The following is an 18,561-nucleotide window of genomic DNA, read 5'->3' as shown; positions in this document are numbered from 1 at the left end:
GTCATTCCAAACAAAATATGATTTTGACCATATTTACTAGCAGCCCGTTTTACCCAGAAGCAAATGGAGAGGCTGAAAGAGTTGTAGAGAAGGCTAAGAAAATCTTACAGCAGGAAGATCCTTTCCTTGCTCTTCTGTGTTACAGATCAACACCAATAGCAGCTACTGGATATAGTTCAGCACAAATCCTGATGGGAAGACAACTCAGAACTACTATTCCATCTTTGGAAAAGAATCTATTTCCAAAGTGGCCAGGAATGAAGAGAATAGCCAAATGGGATAAAAAGGCCAACAAAGCTTATGAACACTTTTACAACAGATGTCACTCAGTGAGAACACTGCCAGGTCTAGAGACTATGTTCACGTCAAACTGGATGAGGAAAAAGAATGGATAATGCCAGCTGCCATAAAGAAAAAGAATTCAGCACCCAGATCATATGTGATTGAGATCAACAGTGGAGACTTCAACAGAAACCATCAACATCTACAGCTTGTTTCTCAGAAAGAACAATCAACAGAGCAAACTACAGATGGCAGATGCACAAGCAAAAGAAGATGACTCAAGGATTCCAAACTGACCACAACCAATCATTGCAAGTAATGGACACCCTTTCACCACTGCCAGAGCCTTTCCTTCAGTGTGGGGAAGGGCTCCGGAAATGGGGAGGCAGCAGGATGCTACATTGCTAAAAACAGCAGTGTAAATGGGTAGGCATGGCTTGGGTGAGTAGAGAACTGTCTAGGGCATGTACTCAGGTGTACCCACACCCTTCAAGCATGTCTTTACTCTGCTCGCCTAAGCCAGGCTTCACCGTTTACACTGTTATTTATACCCATTCTACGGAGACTACGCCGGTATACACCCTACATGCCGCCAAAAGAAGGGTGCAGTGTACATGCACCCAAAGTGACATACAGCCCAGATACCACATTGCACCTGTTGTTATGGGCAACTGAGTTCAGACAAGGTTTGTTGCTGAATTGCAGAAGCCCTTTGCTCCCAAGGAGCCCACCCTGGCATCATTCTCTACGGAGACAGGCAGGGAGAGCAATGGGTTGGAGTTTTAAAGAGTAACATTAATTGGAAGCCACATACATTTTCTCCAGGAAGGTGTAGCGAGATGCATTGGATGTCAGTGGATTTCTAACGATGGCCATGATATCCTCAGCCCAGCTCTGGCAACAAAATAAATGCAATCAGAGGTTAGAAAAGTGGCACCAATCAGGACATGGCATCTGCACTCTGAATGGTGCTGACCTCCCATTCCGTCCTCACAGCCTGAGGAGCAGTGCGCACCCTCCAGTCCCTGCCACCTGCCTAGTCTTGAGCTCCTGTTTCTACACCTGCTTACAGTGGGACCTTGAACTTATCCTCCTATCCTTTGCTTTGTCCACTTTAACTGCAGGAAGGAGGATGATGAAGTGAACAGCAGCAGCACATTAATTCCTTCCTTCTGCTTGCAGGGGCTCCAGGCTGGAGCTCAAGGGCACTGTACCCCCCTCTCTTTTGGAACGGGATTCCTGTCCCTTGCAGCTGGCAAGCTTGTCAGTCATGCTCAAGAAACAGGGGATTTAGAATTCCCACCCTCCCTCTTTCCACTAATACTGCCATTCCTAGACATCCCTGGTGGTCCATTCCCCTGAGGTCTCAGATACCTTGCCAACACTCTCTTTGTAGGAGACAAAGTTGTGGAAAGTGAGATCCACCATATCGGGGCCGGTCACAACAGTCAGAGTCTTGAGCAGGAAGTTGTTGTCTGGGAAATCCAAGTTAAAAACCTCTCGGAGCTTCTGGCTCTGCAAAGGGAAACAAGGTAAAAATGAAGGGGGATGGGTAAACTGACACCAGAAAACAAGACCCAACCCAAACCTTTACCCAACTTTGCACTGAACCCTTATGGAAGCTGGAAAAAGTTTTTAGAAAACTTTTTATATTATTCATTTTCACTGTGGGCCTCTGTACTTCCTGGGTCCAGTGGGAATGTGAAGAGGTACTAGAGCAGCCTGGCATTTCTGATCTGACCAAGAGATCTCAGGAGAAACTTTCTTCTTGAGAGATCTCCAGTGACTGTTGCCAATTGTCTAATCTCAAAAAACTAAACAGTCTTGCCTCATCCCTTCCCCAAAACCCCACCCCTCCTCCGCCCCTTCTCTGAGGCCCTGCCCTGCTAATTTTATCCCGCCTCCCTCCATCGCTTGCTCTGCCCTCACTTGCTCATTTTCACCAAGCTGGGGCAGGGGGTTGGGGTGGGGGAGGGGATACAGACTCTGGGCTGGGGGTGCAGGCTCTGGGGTGGAGCCAGAAATGAGGGGTTCAGGGTGCGGGAGGGGGCCCTGGGCGGGGCAGAGGGCTGGGGTGCAGGAAGGATGAGGGCGCCAGCTGGGGATGTGGGCTCTGGGGTGGGGCCAGGGATGATGGGTTTGGGGTGTAGGAGGGGGCTCTGGGCTGGAGGTTGGGGTGCAGAGGGTGGGAGTAAGGGCTCTGGCTGGGGGTGTAGACTCTGGGGTGGGGCCAGGGATTATGGGTTTGGGGTGTGGGGGGGCCTCCGGGCTGAGGCAGGGGGGTTGGGATGTGGGAGGGGGTACAGGCTCTTGGCTGGGGGTACGGGCTCTGGGGTGGAGCCAGAAATGAGGGGTTTGGAGTGCGGGAGGAGGCTCAGGGCTGGGGCAGGGGTTTGGAGTGCAGGAGGGGGTTCAGGGCATGGGCTCTGGGAGGGAGTTTGGGTGCGGGAGGGTGCTCAGGGCTGGGGCAGGGGGTTCGGGTGCAGGAGGGAATTCAGGGTGTGGGCTCCAGGTGGTGCTTAGCTAGGCAGCTCTGGGGAAGCAGCTGGCATGTCTCTCCAGCTCCTAGGTGGAGGCATGGCCAAGCGTCTCTGTGTGCTGCCCCTGCCCACAGGTACCACCCTCGCAGCTCCCACTGGCCGTGGTTCCTGGCCAATGGGAGCTGTGGAGCCAGTGCTCAGGGCAGGGGCAGTGCGTGGAGTCCCAGTGGCTGCCCCTATGCCTAGAAGCCAGAGGGACATGCTGACTGCTTCCTGGGAGCCATGTGGAGCTGGGTAGGGAGCCTGCCAGCCCCACGCCAACTGGACTTTTAACGGCCCGGTCAGCAGTGCTGACTGGAGCTGCCAGGGTCCCTTTTTGACTGGGTGTTCCAGTCGAAAACCGAACCCCTGGCAACCCTATCTCCAGTCCAAATTTGCAGACATTGCCGATATTGTAATGTATGGAATAAGGTGACAGACACTACTTAAGCAGGGTTCCTGAGTTTATTACAAACAGGCTGTTTGTCAGCATCACACAATAGCCTTAAGGCTGGATTACTGCAGTACTCCTTACTCCAACATCACCATAACATTATCTCTTCCCAATGCAGTTGGAGTGTTAGTTATGATCTTTAAAGCCCTCCATGGTCTAGGACCCAGTTATCTGAGAGATGGACTCTCTCCCTGTGTCTTGTGCCAGTAGTTGTGATCGCTTGAGTCACGCTTGCTGCCAGTTCCTGGATTGGTCCCTCTGTAAAATGAGTGTCAGAGCCCCTCACTTCTGGAACCTGTCTCCCCTCCATCCCACCCCACATTTGTGGCCCACCAGAGCCTGAGTTGGACAAGTATAGACCTTCTCTGATTAGTGTAATATGTATTTCATTACTAGATCACGTTAAGGATAATACATGTCAATTTTTACAGAATCTTTGTAGAATTATTTTTCATTAATTTTCTTCATCACCATGTAAAATCTCCCAAATGTAAGGTGCTGCGGTGCAGAGCACCACAATTTACAATGAAATAAGTAACATTCACAAATCATGAAAGAAGTGCATTAAATTCACTATATAAATGTAATCCTTCAGCCAAAACCAAACAAACGGCCTGATCCTGCCCCTCTTGAAGTCAATAGCAAAATTGCCATTGACTTCGGTGGGAGCAGAAGCAGGCCCGACTTCTAGCTGCATATGTGCAGCTAAACTTCTAATCTGCTACCATAAACATAGTGGCCCAGATTCAGAGGTGATGTCTAGTGGGTGGAGGTACAAGGGAGACTCAGTCTACAGTAGTGTAACTTACAAGTTGAGGAAAGTGTGAGTGGCAATCTCTTAGAATCACTTTCACTCACCTCTGAATTTGGCCCAAGTAAAGAACAATCAGTTGCTCACATACAAAATGGGAAGTGACTACCTAGGAAGGAGTACTGCGGAAAGGGATCTGGGGGTCATAGTGGACCACAAGCTAAATATGAGTCAACAGTGTAACACTGTTGCAAAAAAAGCTAGCATTATTCTGGGATGTATTAGCAGGAGTGTTGTAAGCAAGACATGAGAAGTAATTCTTCCGCTGTACTCCACGCTGATTAGGCCTCAACTGGAGTATTGTGTCCAGTTCTGGGTGCCACATTTCAGGAAAGATGTGGACAAACTGGAGAAAGTCCAGAGAAGAGCAACAAAAATGATTAAAGGTCTAGAAAACATGACCTATGAGGGAAGATTGAGAAAACTGGGTTTGTTTAGTCTGGAAAAGAGAAGACTAAGAGGGGACATGATAACAGTTTCCAAGTACATAAAAGGTTGTTAAAAGGAAGAGGGAGAAGAATTGTTCTTCTTAACCTCTGAGGATAGGACGAGAAGCATTGGGTTTAAATTGCAGAAAGGGAGGTTTAGGTTGGACATTAGGAAAAACTTCCTGTCAGGGTGGTTAAGCACTGAAATAAATTGCCTAGGAGGTTGTGGAATCTCCATCATTGGAGATTTTTAGGAGTAGGTTAGACAAACACCTGCCAGGTATGGTCTAGATAATACTTAGTCCTGCCATGAATGCAGGGAACTGGACTAGATGACCTTCCGAGGTCCCTTCCAGTCCTATGATTCTATGTCTTCACCTCACAGTAAGCCCAAGCTAGCCTAGCCTGGTGTAGCTAGCTTTGCAGTGGGGATGCTCCATCCATGCTAAGTGCTACCCATGTAATTGCATCCACACTGGTGTTGTACTAGCCCATGCGCTGGGATGAATTTCTGGTGTGCTATCCTATCGTTCTTAGTGATGCATTAAACTGGACCACTCTATTAATTCATTTGCCTGGTGCTCTCTCTTACCTAGCATGGAGCTGCTGTCTGTAGGAAGAACATGAGAACAATGCTTTAGGTAAATAATTTCCAAGGGGAAATACTCCTTATTACTGCAGACAGCTCTGAAGGCAAAAGAAAACAGCATTTGGCTGCAAGAATTTTTAATGAGAATGTCATTAAGGAATTCAGTCTGCAAACCTCAAAGTGATTTGTAGTGCAACTGACTGGGACTGCTCTTTCTCTCTCTCTTTCTTGTCCATTAAGCATACAAATTCCCCCAAATTATGGGTCTTACTGACATCACACCTTCTGGCCAACTGGCAGCCCAAGAGGAGGGCTTCTTGGACAGCACCTCCATTCAAATGCTGTGTAAGTGCAGCAGAAACGAAGCAGGCAAACCGGAGGTCAAAAAGCCAGTGCAGAAGAAGGGAGAAGTTAGACCAGAAAGTACATCCCAGGTAGAGCTGTGGGATAGGATTGGAGGTCTATCAGCACCAGTGCTTGATTATCCTGCCTTTTCATCACAAAGTAGGGTGGGCTGCCGGCCCAGGCTGAAGCAAAACCCAAGATCAAGGCTATGCCCTCAGCTGTGCTTGCTAGCTCAGGCTTAAAGCACCTTCCTAACCAGGGTTAGAGATTTTTGTGTGTGTGTAAGCAGGGGAATGGTCTAGCTATGGTGGGGAACCTTCCTGGCTTATACACTACCCTGATAAAACGGGCTAGCGAAAGGATCTGAGTCCTTGCTCCCACCCCTTTTATACAGAGGGCTCCCCTTCCACTCTCCTGTGTGGCAGAGTCCTCGTAACCCCAACAAGGCTGGGCCCAGGATTTCTGGGGCTCAAACCCCCAACCTTGTCACGGTCACTTAGGTCAGGGTCTTGCGTATCCCCACTCTGGGGTGCTCTTTCTGCTCTGAATGCTTCCCTGACCCACTGATCATTCCACACAGTCCAAAGCAAATACAATTTATTAAACATCAATTAATTTTGAAAAAATAAGGAAAAATGATTAAGGAAAACACATAACCCCACTCTGAGGGACGGGAACATCAGAACTAGCATCTCTGAAACGTAAGGGAAGTTCACAGTCTGTTCCTCACACGTCCCAGGCCTCCTGCCCAGGCCCTGGTTGTGCTGCAGGGATGCTGCAGGTCAGACATGCTCTGGCGGTAGCCACACGCCTTTAGGCTCTAGGTGGCAGGACCTTTCTTCCCAGAGCCAGCCCCCCTGTTGGGTTTATGATCCCCCTCCAAGTCCGGCCCGCAAGGCCTCTTAGCTGGGGCACCTCCCTGCGCTGGGCCCGCTGACCTAGGTCCCGCGTCGCTCACCGCTCCAAGCTGCTCACCGCACCCAGCTCCGGACTGCTCCAGCCCCAGCTCCACTCTGCCTCAGTACTGCTGCTGCTCTGCCTCCCGCCCCCTGGGCTGCTTCTCTGGCCCCTCTGGCTCTGGTTGCTGCAGATCTCCTCCCAACACAGGTCTGCTCTTGTGGCTGCTTCTCTGGTTCTCTCTGGCCAGCATGACCCTGCCCCCCAGCTCAGCTCAGGCTCCTGCTTTCTCCTTAGCTCAGCCCCACTCTGTCTGTAGTCTGTTCCCTCATTAGCCTGCCCACCTGTCAATCAGGCTGACCTGGAGCATTGGCCTCTCCCCATTGTTCTTGCAGACTGTCAGTCTCAGAGTCCTGATTTCTCATTGACCCTTCCCCTTTTAGTACTGGGAGATGGCCAACCAAAAACCCCCACTAAGTTTTAGTATGGGGCCAACAGTACCCTTACACGTGGAGAGAAAGGGAGCACGGGCAACACCTGGGTTATCAGCTGGGCTAACTCTGCAGTAAAGATATATCCTTGTAAAACACATGCAAATACATGCTTGTATTCTATTACAATTCAAATCCCAGCTCTTCCTTTCCTGTCATTGAGTTTTCTGGTCACATTTGGATTGTAAATGGCCAGATTTTCAAAACAGCTCAGCACCCAGAACTTCTTATGTGCTTGTAAAATGCAATGGACACCCAAAGGCATGCTGTAAATTATACGGTTTTATTTTTCAGGCATTTTCTATTATATTTTTATAGAGTTCAATGCTAGTTGAGTCTGTGGTAAACATTTACCTTTAGGAAAAGGTAGATACCACCCCAAGACTATCAAACTAGCATCTGTGTCTTCCAAGAGCAAAGTGCCTTCTCCCATAGGGTGATTCCAACAGCCAACATAACATGAATGCCTTTGAAGTGTGGGGAGGGGAGGGGAAAGACTGGAACAGAGACTTTTAAAAAAATCACTCATAAGACTTTTATTTTATAACAGAGTAGGAATCTCTAGCACGGTCTTGTAGTTTTATTTTGTGATTTCTGTCCAATGCAGAGGAGTATGTGTATAGCACATGCTTCCCTTTCTGCCTCTGCCTATGCAGCAAGGCCCCTGGTATGATCAGGTCAGACTTCACTGATCCTTAGTGTTGCCAGGAGTCAGGTTTTCGACTGGAATGCCTGGTCAAAAAGGGAACCTGGCGGCTCCGGTCGTTGTTAAAAGTTTGGTCAATGATGCAGAGGGACGAAGGCAGGCTCCCTGCCTCCCAAGGCTCTGCACGGCTCCCAGAAGCGGCCGGCATGTCCCTGCGGCCCCTAGGCAGAGTGGCAATCAGGGAAGCTCCGCACGCTGCCCCCCGCCTCCACAGCGCATCCACTGCAGCTCCCATTGGCTGGGAACCGCGGCCAATGGGAGCTGCGGGGGCAGCACCTGCGGGCGTGGGCAGTGCGCAGAGTCCCTTGGCCCCTCCTCTGCCTAGAAGCCGGACATGCCGGCTGCGTCCGGGAGCCGTTTGGAGCTAGGCAGGCAGGGAGCCTGCCTTAGCCCTGCTGTGCTGCTGACTGGGAGTCGCCTGAGGTAAGCACCGCCCGACTGGAGCCCTCAACCCAACCCCCTGCCCAGCCCAGTGAAAATGAGTGAGGGTGGGGGAGAGCGAGTGTTGGAGGGAGGGGGGATGGAATGAGTGGGGGCGGGGCCTCAGAGAAGGGTCAGGGCCTCGGGAAAGGGGTGTTCGGTTTTGTGCGATTAGAAAGTTGGCAACCCTACTGATCCTCATTACAAAAGCCTTCATGTCATATGATTTTAGTCTTGATTTTAACTTCATACTACCGACCTGCTGGCTGTTGTCCAAATTATTTACCTCCCACATACTACACCATGAAACTGAGACAATAGAGAAATTGTGGTTTATGTTGAAGAAGTTTCCTGTATTTGTTAGAAGCTGTCTCCTCCTCCCCTTCCTTTTCTGTTATTTGGTGTTGCTTATCATGCAGGTAAGTCCCTTTGTTGTTCACAGTTGAGTCTTGACAGTCTGAAAGCTGTCATCTAGAACTGCTACCTTTGAGTTTGTTCTGCTAGACAAACTCATCAAATTCAGTACTGGCAATATCTTGATACTGTCATCTCACCATGACATAACATCATGTTTGCAGCTTTTTATCCTCAAAGCACTTTATAAACATTAACTAAGTAAGCCTCACAACACTCCAGTAAAATTAATTGTTATCCCCATTTCACAGATAGGGAAATTGAGGCACGGAACGGCTTTAAATAGGGAAGAAGGACGGTCTTTCGGTTAAGGCCCTGGACTGGCTTTATCTCCCAGACATAGACTTCACATGTGACCTTGGACAAGTCACATACTCTCTGTGTGCCTCCATTTCTTATCTGTTAAATGGGAATGACCGTACTCAGGGGGGTGTTATGAGGATAAATTCAATCATGTTTGTGAGGTGCTCAGATACTGTGGTGAAGGAGGACAAATGGCTGCCATACATAAAGGTTGCTTGCACCACCCCACATAGTCAGAGCTGCAGATAGAACCCACGAATTCTAGCTCCCAGCCTAAAGCTCAGACCACAGTCCCTTATTATATCATGACAGTTTCCTCACATCATGCTGCAATTTCACAACACAATCATACACAGTGCCATTTTACATGAGATTGCCAGGTAAAAACAGGTATGATATCATTAAAAAGCAGGAGAGGTTAATTCATGCCCCAGCCCTTTAATTCATGCCCCAGCCAAAATGGGACTTTATAAACCAGCAACCCAGTGATTCAGCTTTAATCTCAGCTCTCCACTCTTTTCCCACTTCCCTGATTTCCCTAGTAGCCTCACTTGAACAAACCAGAGTCAGAAGCCAGGGAAACAAACTCTCTTATGTAAATATAGGCAAAGAACCATGCAGACTGCTAGAGTTGGAGAGAAAGCAGCCTTTCCTCACCCTCAAACGCAATCAGCTTTTACTCCAGTGCTACATGCTGGCAACATGATGGAGTAGTTGTAAGGCAGCAGCTCCATAATATGGCAGCGAGTACGTTCGCTGAACATGTCTAAGGAAAATCTAAGCCCAATAGTAAGATGTAACGCTCACTTTCTTATTAGCCTTGCCCTATCCCTCGACGTCGGGACAGCTTACTGCTGAGCATTCTCTAAGTCTCATGATGATGAGGGCCGTTCTGCTGACATGTGCATGGAGGGCTCCACAGCTCCCAATCCTCACAAGATTTAAGACCCCATCACTCTGAGCAGCACAGGTAGCTACCAGGGAATTGGGGGAGAGGAGTTATCCAGATGAAGTTCCCTCGGCTCTTGCTGTTGCCCATGGGAAAGAGTCACTTGGACCATGTGGGAGTTGGGAACACAGTGGGACACAGATGCATGGGGCACACCTTCCTGATGTGTGGCCAAACTAGAATTCATGGATTTTAATGGAAGATTCTGCCCCCATTGCCCCCAGTAATTTTAGCCATTTTAGTATAAAATTCAATTCCTAAATAAAACTAACCATTACAGGAGTGGGGGCCAGACAGCTTCGTGCCCCAGGGTGCCAAACAGCCACCCCCACCAAGCACTGAGCCTTTCCCTGCTTGCTTCCTCCCCTAGTATTTGGAAATCACAGAACTGTAGGACTGGAAGGGACCTCAATAGGTCATCTAGACCAGTCCCCTGCACTGAGGCAGGACTAAGTATCATCTAGATCATCCCTAACAGGTGTTTGTCTAACTTGTTCTTAAATACCTATGACAGAGATTCCACAGTCTCCCTAGGTAATTTGTTCCAGTACGTAACTACTCGTACAGTTAAAAATTTTTTTCCTAATGTCTAACCTAAATCTCTCATTCAGCAATTTAAGCCCTCATGAATTTACAGGCTATGGACCCATGCTTGCTTCTCACCCTCTCCCGTATACAAGTGCCTGTACAGCCCAGTGTGGTAGCACTCGTTTCCAAGCCTGAAAATGACAGGTGGTTCAAGTCCTAGTCCAAGGTTTGTGCTCATATGCAACGTAGCATTAGGACTGTTAAGATTTGGCACTCTTCATCTGAGATGTTTGGTTACCTGCATGAGAAGTGTGATACTGGTTTCATGGTCACTGCTTTGCTAGTTTCTAATCCATTGGTTAGAGAGAGCTCTGTGTAGTGCTCTGAGATACCTTGAGGGCAGTATGAAAGATACCATCTATGCAAACACGTGGCTCAAGCAAGGGCTCAACCTTGGACAGAAAAGGGCCACAGACTCACCTTGGGAATTTTGGCAAATTTTCCTACTCGGGTGTCTCGGATGCTGGTTATATCCAAAAATTCCATTTCCTGAAAAAGAATAAAAATAGGGAGGAGGGTGGCACTTGGAGGAGGAAGGACAAGGACAGCAAGAGAGTGAAGGGTTAGAAAGGGAATGGCAAGGCTCTCTGGTGGCTCTCACTCACAGCCTTGCATTGGGGTCAGTGTGGAGCTGCACTTCCAGAGCAGGAACAATGGCACAACTCCCAGCCACACAGAGACAGCACCTGCTGCAACATTGTGTAAGCCGACTGCTCCCCTGGCCAGTGCAGAGGGACAGTGATATGTGGTTCCACCTCCTTCCTTTTTGGGGTGGAGGTCCTGGCAGGGAACAGTTTCTGGGGGCAACAGAGCACAAGGGCTGCAATTCCGTCAAGCTCCTGCCCTGTGGGAGAGCACCTTGCACACCCATCAAAGGGCATGCCACAAACTTGCCCTAAGAAGGAGGCAGGCGAGAGGTTGTAGCAGGGGTGGATTGCTGTTCAGTAAAGCCCAATTAATCAGACAGGGTGGTATCTCTGAAGTGAAAATAGGGACTCTGCATAGAATCCTGGAAACATCTGGCAGGATGTATAATGCTTAGTAAGCGCTCAGGAGGGAAGGGAACAGCACTTACACCAACTGAACAAGCACTCAGCTCCGGCCAAGTCTGCTCACACTTGTGGAAACATCTAGTTCACAATGGCAGACTGAAAGGTTTAATACAGTAATTAACACAACTCCTCCCCTAATAACATGACATGTTGCTCCCATACGGGTGCCCTCAAGGCCTGTCAGGGCCAAGCAGTTATCACTGGACCTGGGATCAGCAATACGGTGTGCGTGCAATGCAACTGAATCAGCTACCAGCCCAGCCACGGAAAGTAGCCTGTGACAGTCCACAGTTCACCCCAGTCCCTCACCTGTTACCCATGTCATCAGCCTGCCTATTGCCCCAGCAGTGTCATTTTGCTAATCACCCATGTCACCCGCATAATCTACTGTGGTCTGCCTGTTCTGTGGCTGCATCCGCCCACTCGTTGCCATGGCCACACTCTCCAGACTGGCCAACCCATGGCCCATGCCAACCCATATTGCCAGCAGCCAGCCTATCAGCTACACCCAGCAGCCGTTGTCAGCTCACTCAACGCCCAGAGACTCTCTCAGAGTGGGAAAGGTGCCAGACAAATGAATGCACCCGATGAAGTGAGCTGTAGCTCACGAAAGCTTATGCTCAAATAGATTTGTTAGTCTCTAAGGTGCCAAAAGTCCTCCTTTTCTTTTTGCGAATACAGACTAACACGGCTGCTACTCTGAAACTTCTCCCAGGATGTAAAGCCAGCAGATGCACCATGTGGCTCTCAGATTTGCTTACAGTTTGTACTAGGTGCTAATCAACTAGTACTGCATTTCCCACTATAACTAGGCACTTGACCTATGTCTCCTCCCACAGCAGCAGGCCTGCTCCTCACAACTCCATGATTCCAGTACCAGGCCTGCTGCTAACACCCTTCCGCAGAATCAGCATTCTTTGCCCAAAGAGCAGCAGGTCTTGTCCCCATTTCCTTCCCCAGCTCTGAACCCCTCGCACCAGTTACATACCCTGAACATCTGCTACTTTAGGGAGAAGGGAGGGGGCGGTCACAGTGTCTGTCAGGTTTACAAAAAACAGTGTTTCTCCTGCCCACAGAGCTGCCCACTTGTTCTGCTGTGTTGCAGGAGGAAGCAGACACCCTCTAGCGTTCCCTATAGCTCCAATCCCACAACCACGAGGAGTAGATCTAGAGCGCCCTCGAGCAGAATGCCAAATGTTTCAGGAGGAGACACACAGCTGAAGGGAATGCAGACATTTCAGGGGAATATACTGGGCATAAGATGCTGCTGCTAACAGCTCCTTATCTCACACCACTGCTGTGCCGACAAGCATTATTGTGGCACCGCTGTGAGGGAGTTCACCATGCTGGAGCCCCAGCTGGCACTGGCAATCACTGTTACGAGGAAACAGTCATAGCGAAGATGTCACTAATAGCGCCCAAATAGTCCCAGCTAGTACTACTGTGCATTGTTACTGCTGCTGTCTCTTTATCTGCCATGCGTCAGTATGTGGGTCATGAGGAGGAAGTGAAGCTGAACCACAGTGGACTAGAAAGCGGAAGTATGTAGGCCCAGCCTCCCACCTGCCATCTCCCAGCACTCTCTGCCTCTTGGGGAAATGGATTTTTTCTCCTTTCCCACTGCGTCTCCCCTGCATAGGTGCTGGAACTAGGGATGCTGCCTCATACCTGGGCTTGAAGTGGTTTCCATTATATGCAGGGTTTACAGTTTGGTTCAATGGCTCTCAGCAACCCCACTACACAAACTGTTCCAGCACCCCTGCTCCTCTCCACCCCTCACTCCAGCCTGCATGCTCCAGTCTGCCTCTCCCTTGCTGGGTACGTCTACATTTGAGCTGGGAGGTGTGATTCCCAGCTTGTGTGGACCTGCACTAGCTATGCTTAAGCAAGCACATTAAAAATAGCAATGTGTCAAGGGTGCAGAGGCGGCTGCTTGGGCTAGCCACCCAAGTACGTACCCAGGGATCCAACTGGCTATGTACTTAGGTGGCTAGCATGAGCCACTCCCCATGCTACCCCGGCTACATTGCTATTTTTAGCAAGTTAGTGCAAGCACATCTAGGCAAGCTGGGAATCACACTGCCCAGCTCAAATGTAGATATACAACTGTGTGTTCCAGCTTAGCACTGGAGGAACCAATATCTCCCTCTGGACCTGAGGTGTGCTGTCTTCCACCTTCTTCCTTCCTCCCTTTTTTCAGCTCATACCTGGATAAACTTCATACATAGCTCTTGGACACATCAGCACACGACTTAGCTACAAGCATAGTCCATTCCTGTTTGAGACATGTAATAGTTGTAGCTTTTGGCTTAGTAGGCTGTGCACGGGGCTCTCACTCGAGAGTCCTGGGTTGTAGCTCCAGCTCTGCCATTTACTCATTCTGGACAATTCACTCAGCCTGTCTGGTAAATGGGAATATTAATGCTTGCTCACCTTTGTAAAGTGCTATGAGATGCATGGAATTAACGAGCTATACAAGTGCAAACAAAACCTGTGACACAAAAGGAAGTGCTCATTTCCCATCAGCACATGCAGCCTAGTTCCTCTGACTCCCTGCTTTTTCCTGGAATTGCCCAGGAAATTCCTGTAGGGGCACCTGTCACTGAACAAGTGGCAGTCCCCAGGCCCTTGTGTGGTGCTTTCTTCTAAGATGGGATGTGTTCTAGCTGCTGTCTAGCGGCTCTTTGCCTCTTTGCTCTGGGTACTTTTACAAACTCCAGTTCAGAGACACGGCTGGGAAGCTCAACTCTTACCTTATTCTGATATGTCCAATATAAGTAAAAGCCCTTTGGATCTACCCGGAGAATCACAGGCGAAGCATTCGTTGTGTCCTGACAAAACCAGAAGAAAGAAGGTTTAAAGCTTTGGAGAATCTGTAAGGGAATGTAATTTCCCCTGCAGCCCAGACTTGGTGAATCACCTTCTGACTATTCTGTGGTCTGTGTAAAGCAGTTGGTTAGTTTGAGTTCAGCTCCAGCAAGTGAGAGCCAAGGGTTATGGAGGCTAACCTATACTGCTGCTACCCCTAATGGTGGATCCTGCCTCCAGATTAATGCTGAGCCAAGACACATTGGCAGTGAAGTGTTAAGGAAGGATATGCTGTCACTGTGTCCTTTACCTCCTCTATGAGTATCCCAGGGACTTAAATCTCCAGGGTTGGTGCCTTCCATGAGCACTGAACACTGCAATAACCATCTGTCTGCCATGCTCTCCCTCTCATCATTCCACTCCCTCCTTTCACTCCCACTCTCTCCTCTTCTGCAATAGGCAGAAAGGTCATGAAGACACATATACCTACCCATGTCCCCATAGTTCTCAGTTAGTTCCCTGAGCTTACTGCTGTGAGCTAGAAGAGCATTCTGGACATTGATATGCAAATGAGGACCCCATTGACCACATTTCTAGATTTCCCACACTCTCCCACCAAACCAAGCTTTTTAAAACCAAGCAGAGTCTTCAGTGTGGAAAAGCCCAGAAGGACCTCTTTCCTACCTGTCCATATGAGGAACAGATCCATGCTAGCTACAACTGGGTTCAAACAGAGTTTATTCAACCACCCAACATTGTGAGATCTTAGATGTTGCATAAATTATCATGAACTCTTACTAAAAAGTGGCACAAACCATGATCATCTCTTTATCTCCTTCTTTTCTTAACAGCTTCTCCCCTTTGGCTATAGGCCCACATGAAGAAAAAGACAGACTGAGCACACGCATCCTAAAACACACGCAACAAGGTTGGCCTATGAGAGACTGCAGGAGGGAGTGAATTCCAGAGATAAGGATTCTTCATCAGAATGTCCTGCTGCCCATGCCCCGGAGTTCAACCCCAAGGACTGAGAGCAAGAACTGTCTTGTGGAACACAACTGCTGCAATGTGGCATAGCAGGTGAGATGGATGTGGGAACCCAGGCCATTCAGGGCTTTGTAGATGATAACAAAATCCTTCACTTGCACTTGGGGGTGGATTGGGAGCCAGTGCAGAGCGCGGATTATATAAGGTTTGTGATCATAAGTTACAAGTATGTTTCAATTAATTTAATCTCACACCCCAAACCTATAGTACTTTCTTTGCAAAAATTCAACACTTTAAATGAGAAGAAACCCCAAATCCCAAAATGTCTGGAAATGAAAAGCTAGGGGAGCCAGGCTGTTCTCCTTTGTTGAATAACCCTTTCTCATTCACCATCACTTCCCTTGACTCATACTGCCTCACCCTTAACTTTGCCCCCTAATATATGCAGAGGAATGCAAAAATCAAAACATCACTGGGGTGAATTTCTGACCCTACTGAAATCAATAGCAAAACTCTTATTGACTCCAAGGGGGCCAGAATTTCACCTTCGAAGATTACGAAATCCTATTTCCTGTTCAAGGGATCCATTTCCAATAATCACTTAGGGATCAGTTGAGGAGTTCCGTTCTGTAAGGGACAGCTTGTAGCTTTGCTGCTCTGCACCGGCTCTGGGACATAATTGTGATGTAGAGAGTCACAGTTTGGTGTCTGGTTTTTCATTGCTCCAGGGAGAAAGTAACTTGTTCTATCCCTTTACTTGGCACAGCTTACTTTACACTCTGTGCTGGCTGGTTGCTGCTTTGTATGGAAGGAGTTAAGGCCCTGCACACTCCAAGACACAATATGTGGCTCCATGAAGGCTATTTAATCCCTGCACTGTGGTCTGCGATGGGAGTAGCCCACACAGGGGCTTTATGACCTCTTACGTATGTTCCATGGGTCACAATGTACTGAAGTGAATGGAGCTACTTGCGTGAACTTACCAAAGACAGTAAGGATTGTACATTCAAGATGCTTATAATTTGTTCTCAGTAGAAATATGTTTAAAACTGAATCGGGCCACATTTAGAACATAAGAACGACCATACTGGGTCAGACCAAAGGTCCATCTAGCCCAGACCAAAGGTCCATCTAGTCCATCCTGTCTTCTGACAGTGGCCAATGCCAGGTGCCCCAGAGGGAATGATCAGAACAGGTTTCCATCAAGTGATCCATCCCCTGTCGCCCATTCCCAGTTTCTGGCAAACAGAGACTAGCGACACCATCCCTGCCCATCCTGGCTAATAGCCATCAATGGACCTCTCCTCTATGAACTTATCTAGTTCTTTTTTGAACCCTGTTATAGTCTTGGCCTTCACAACATCCTCTGGCAAAGAGTTCCACAGGTTGACTGTGTGTTGTGTGAAGAAATACTTCCTTTTGTTTGTTTTAAACCCACTGCCTATTAATTTCATTTGGTGACACCGAGTTCTTGTGTTATGAGAAGAACATAACATAAGAACATAAGAATGGCCATACTGGGTCAGGCCAAAGGTCCATCCAGCCCAGTATCCTGTCTGCTGACAGTGGCCAATGCCAGGTGCCCCAGAGGGAGTGAACCTAACAGGTAATGATCAAGTGGTCTCTCTCCTGCCATCCATCTCCACCCTCTGACAAACAGAGGCTAGGGACACCATTCCTTACCCATCCTGGCTAATAGCCATTAATGGACTTAACCTCCATGAATTTATCTAGCTCTCTTTTAAACCCTGTTATAGTCCTAGCCTTCACAACCTCCTCAGGCAAGGAGTTCCACAGGTTGACTGTGTGCTGTCTGAAGAAGAACTTCCTTTTATTTCTTTTAAACCTGCTGCCCATTAATTTCATTTGGTGGCCCCTAGTTCTTATATTATGGGAACAAGTAAATAACTTTTCCTTATTCACTTTCTCCACACCACTCATGATTTTATATACCTCTATCATATCCCCCCTTAGTCTCCTCTTTTCCAAGATGAAAAGTCCTAGTCTCTTTAATCTCTCCTTATATGGGACCCGTTCCAAACCCCTAATTCTTTTAGTTGCCCTTCTGTGAACCTTTTCTAATGCCAGTATATCTTTTTAGAGATGAGGAGACCACATCTGTACGCGGTATTCAAGATGTGGGCATACCATGGATTTATATAAGGGCAATAAGATATTCTCCGTGTTATTCTCTATCCCTTTTTTAATGATTCCTAACATCCTGTTCGCTTTTTTGACTGCCGCTGCAAACTGCGTGGCCATCTTCAGAGAACTATCCACGATGACTCCAAGATCTCTTTCCTGATTAGTTGTTTATAGCTCCTGATTAGCTAAATTAGCCCCCATCATATTGTATGTATAGTTGGGGTTATTTTTTCCAATGTGCATTACTTTACTTTTAACCACATTAAATTTCATTTGCCATTTTGTTGCCCAATCACTTAGTTTTTTGAGATCTTTTTGACATTCTTCACAGTCTGCTTTTGTCTTAACTATCTTGAGCAGTTTAGTATTGTCAACAAACTTTGCCACCTCACTGTTTACCCCTTTTTCTAGATCGTTTATGAATATGTTAAATGAGACTGGGCCCAGAACAGATCCCTGGGGGACACCACTCTTTACCTCTCTTCATTCTGAAAATTTACTATTTATTCCTACCCTTTGTTCCCTGTCTTTTAACCAGTTACCAATCCATGAAAGGATCTTCCCTCTTATCCCACGACAACTTAATTTATGTAAGCGCCTTTGGTGAGGGAACGTATCAAAGGCTTTCTGGAAATCTAAGTACACTATGTCCACTGGATCCCCCTTGTCCACATGTTTGTTGACCCTCTCAAAGAATTCTAGTAGATTAGTGAGGCATGATTTCCCTTTACAAAAACCATGTTCACTCTTTCCCAACAAATTATGTTCATCTATGTGTCTGACAATTTTGTTCTTTACCATAGTTTCAACCAGTTCCCCTGGTACTGAAGTCAGGCTTACCGGCCTGTAATTGCTGGGATCACCTCTGGAGCCCTTTTTAAAAATTGGCATCACATTAGCTATCCTCCAATCATTTGGTACAGAAGCTGAATTAAACAATAAGTTACAGACTAGAGTTAGTAGTTCTGCAATTTCACATTTGAATTCCTTCAGAACTCTTGGGTGAATACCATCTGGTCCTGGTAACTTATTACTGTTTAGTTTATCGATTTGTTCCAAAACCTCCTCTAATGACACCTCAATCTGCGACAGCTTCTCATATTTGTCATCTAAAACGAATGGCCCAGGTGTGGGAATCTTTCTCACATCCTCAGCTGTGAAGACCGATGCAAAGAATTCATTTAGCTTCTCCACTATGGCCTTATTGTCTTTGAGTGCTCCTTTAGCATCTCAATAGTCCAGTGGCCCCACTGGTTGTTTAGCAGGCTTCTTGCTTCTGATGTACTTAAAAAAAATTTTGCTATTACTTTTTGAGTCTTTGTCTAGCTGTTCTTTAAATTCTTTTTTGGCCTTCATAATTATATTTTTACACT

At 47.7% G+C, this 18,561-nt stretch overlaps 1 protein-coding gene and 1 long non-coding RNA gene across 7 annotated transcripts in view; one reads left to right on the top strand and one right to left on the bottom strand.

The window, feature by feature from the left end:
- LOC122466412 overlaps window positions 1-18,561 on the top strand; it is a 65,536-nt gene that overhangs the window by 34,240 nt on the left and 12,735 nt on the right. The window contains exon 2 of the long non-coding RNA XR_006291859.1: window positions 14,908-15,248. This is a non-coding gene — a long non-coding RNA (uncharacterized LOC122466412). The remainder of the gene's footprint in view (window positions 1-14,907; window positions 15,249-18,561) is intronic.
- Window positions 1-18,561, bottom strand: part of PLCB2 (phospholipase C beta 2) — a 68,798-nt gene that overhangs the window by 46,439 nt on the left and 3,798 nt on the right. For all 6 annotated transcript variants that reach the window (XR_005225531.2, XR_005225530.2, XM_027831493.3 and 3 more), the window contains exons 2-5: window positions 14,002-14,079; window positions 10,617-10,685; window positions 1,657-1,797; window positions 1,097-1,176 (exon numbers count right to left, since the gene is read on the bottom strand). Coding sequence is in view for 4 of the 6 variants with exons in the window: in XM_027831493.3 (XP_027687294.2) it covers window positions 1,097-1,176; window positions 1,657-1,797; window positions 10,617-10,685; window positions 14,002-14,079 (368 nt within the window). In the remaining 2 variants the exon portion in view is untranslated. The remainder of the gene's footprint in view (window positions 1-1,096; window positions 1,177-1,656; window positions 1,798-10,616; window positions 10,686-14,001; window positions 14,080-18,561) is intronic.

This window comes from Chelonia mydas, chromosome 6, assembly GCF_015237465.2.
Source record: "Chelonia mydas isolate rCheMyd1 chromosome 6, rCheMyd1.pri.v2, whole genome shotgun sequence".
In the NCBI taxonomy this organism is placed as follows: Eukaryota; Metazoa; Chordata; order Testudines; family Cheloniidae; genus Chelonia; species Chelonia mydas.
Note: the sequence above shows the minus strand (reverse complement) of the source record. Positions and strands in the feature narration are given on the sequence as shown.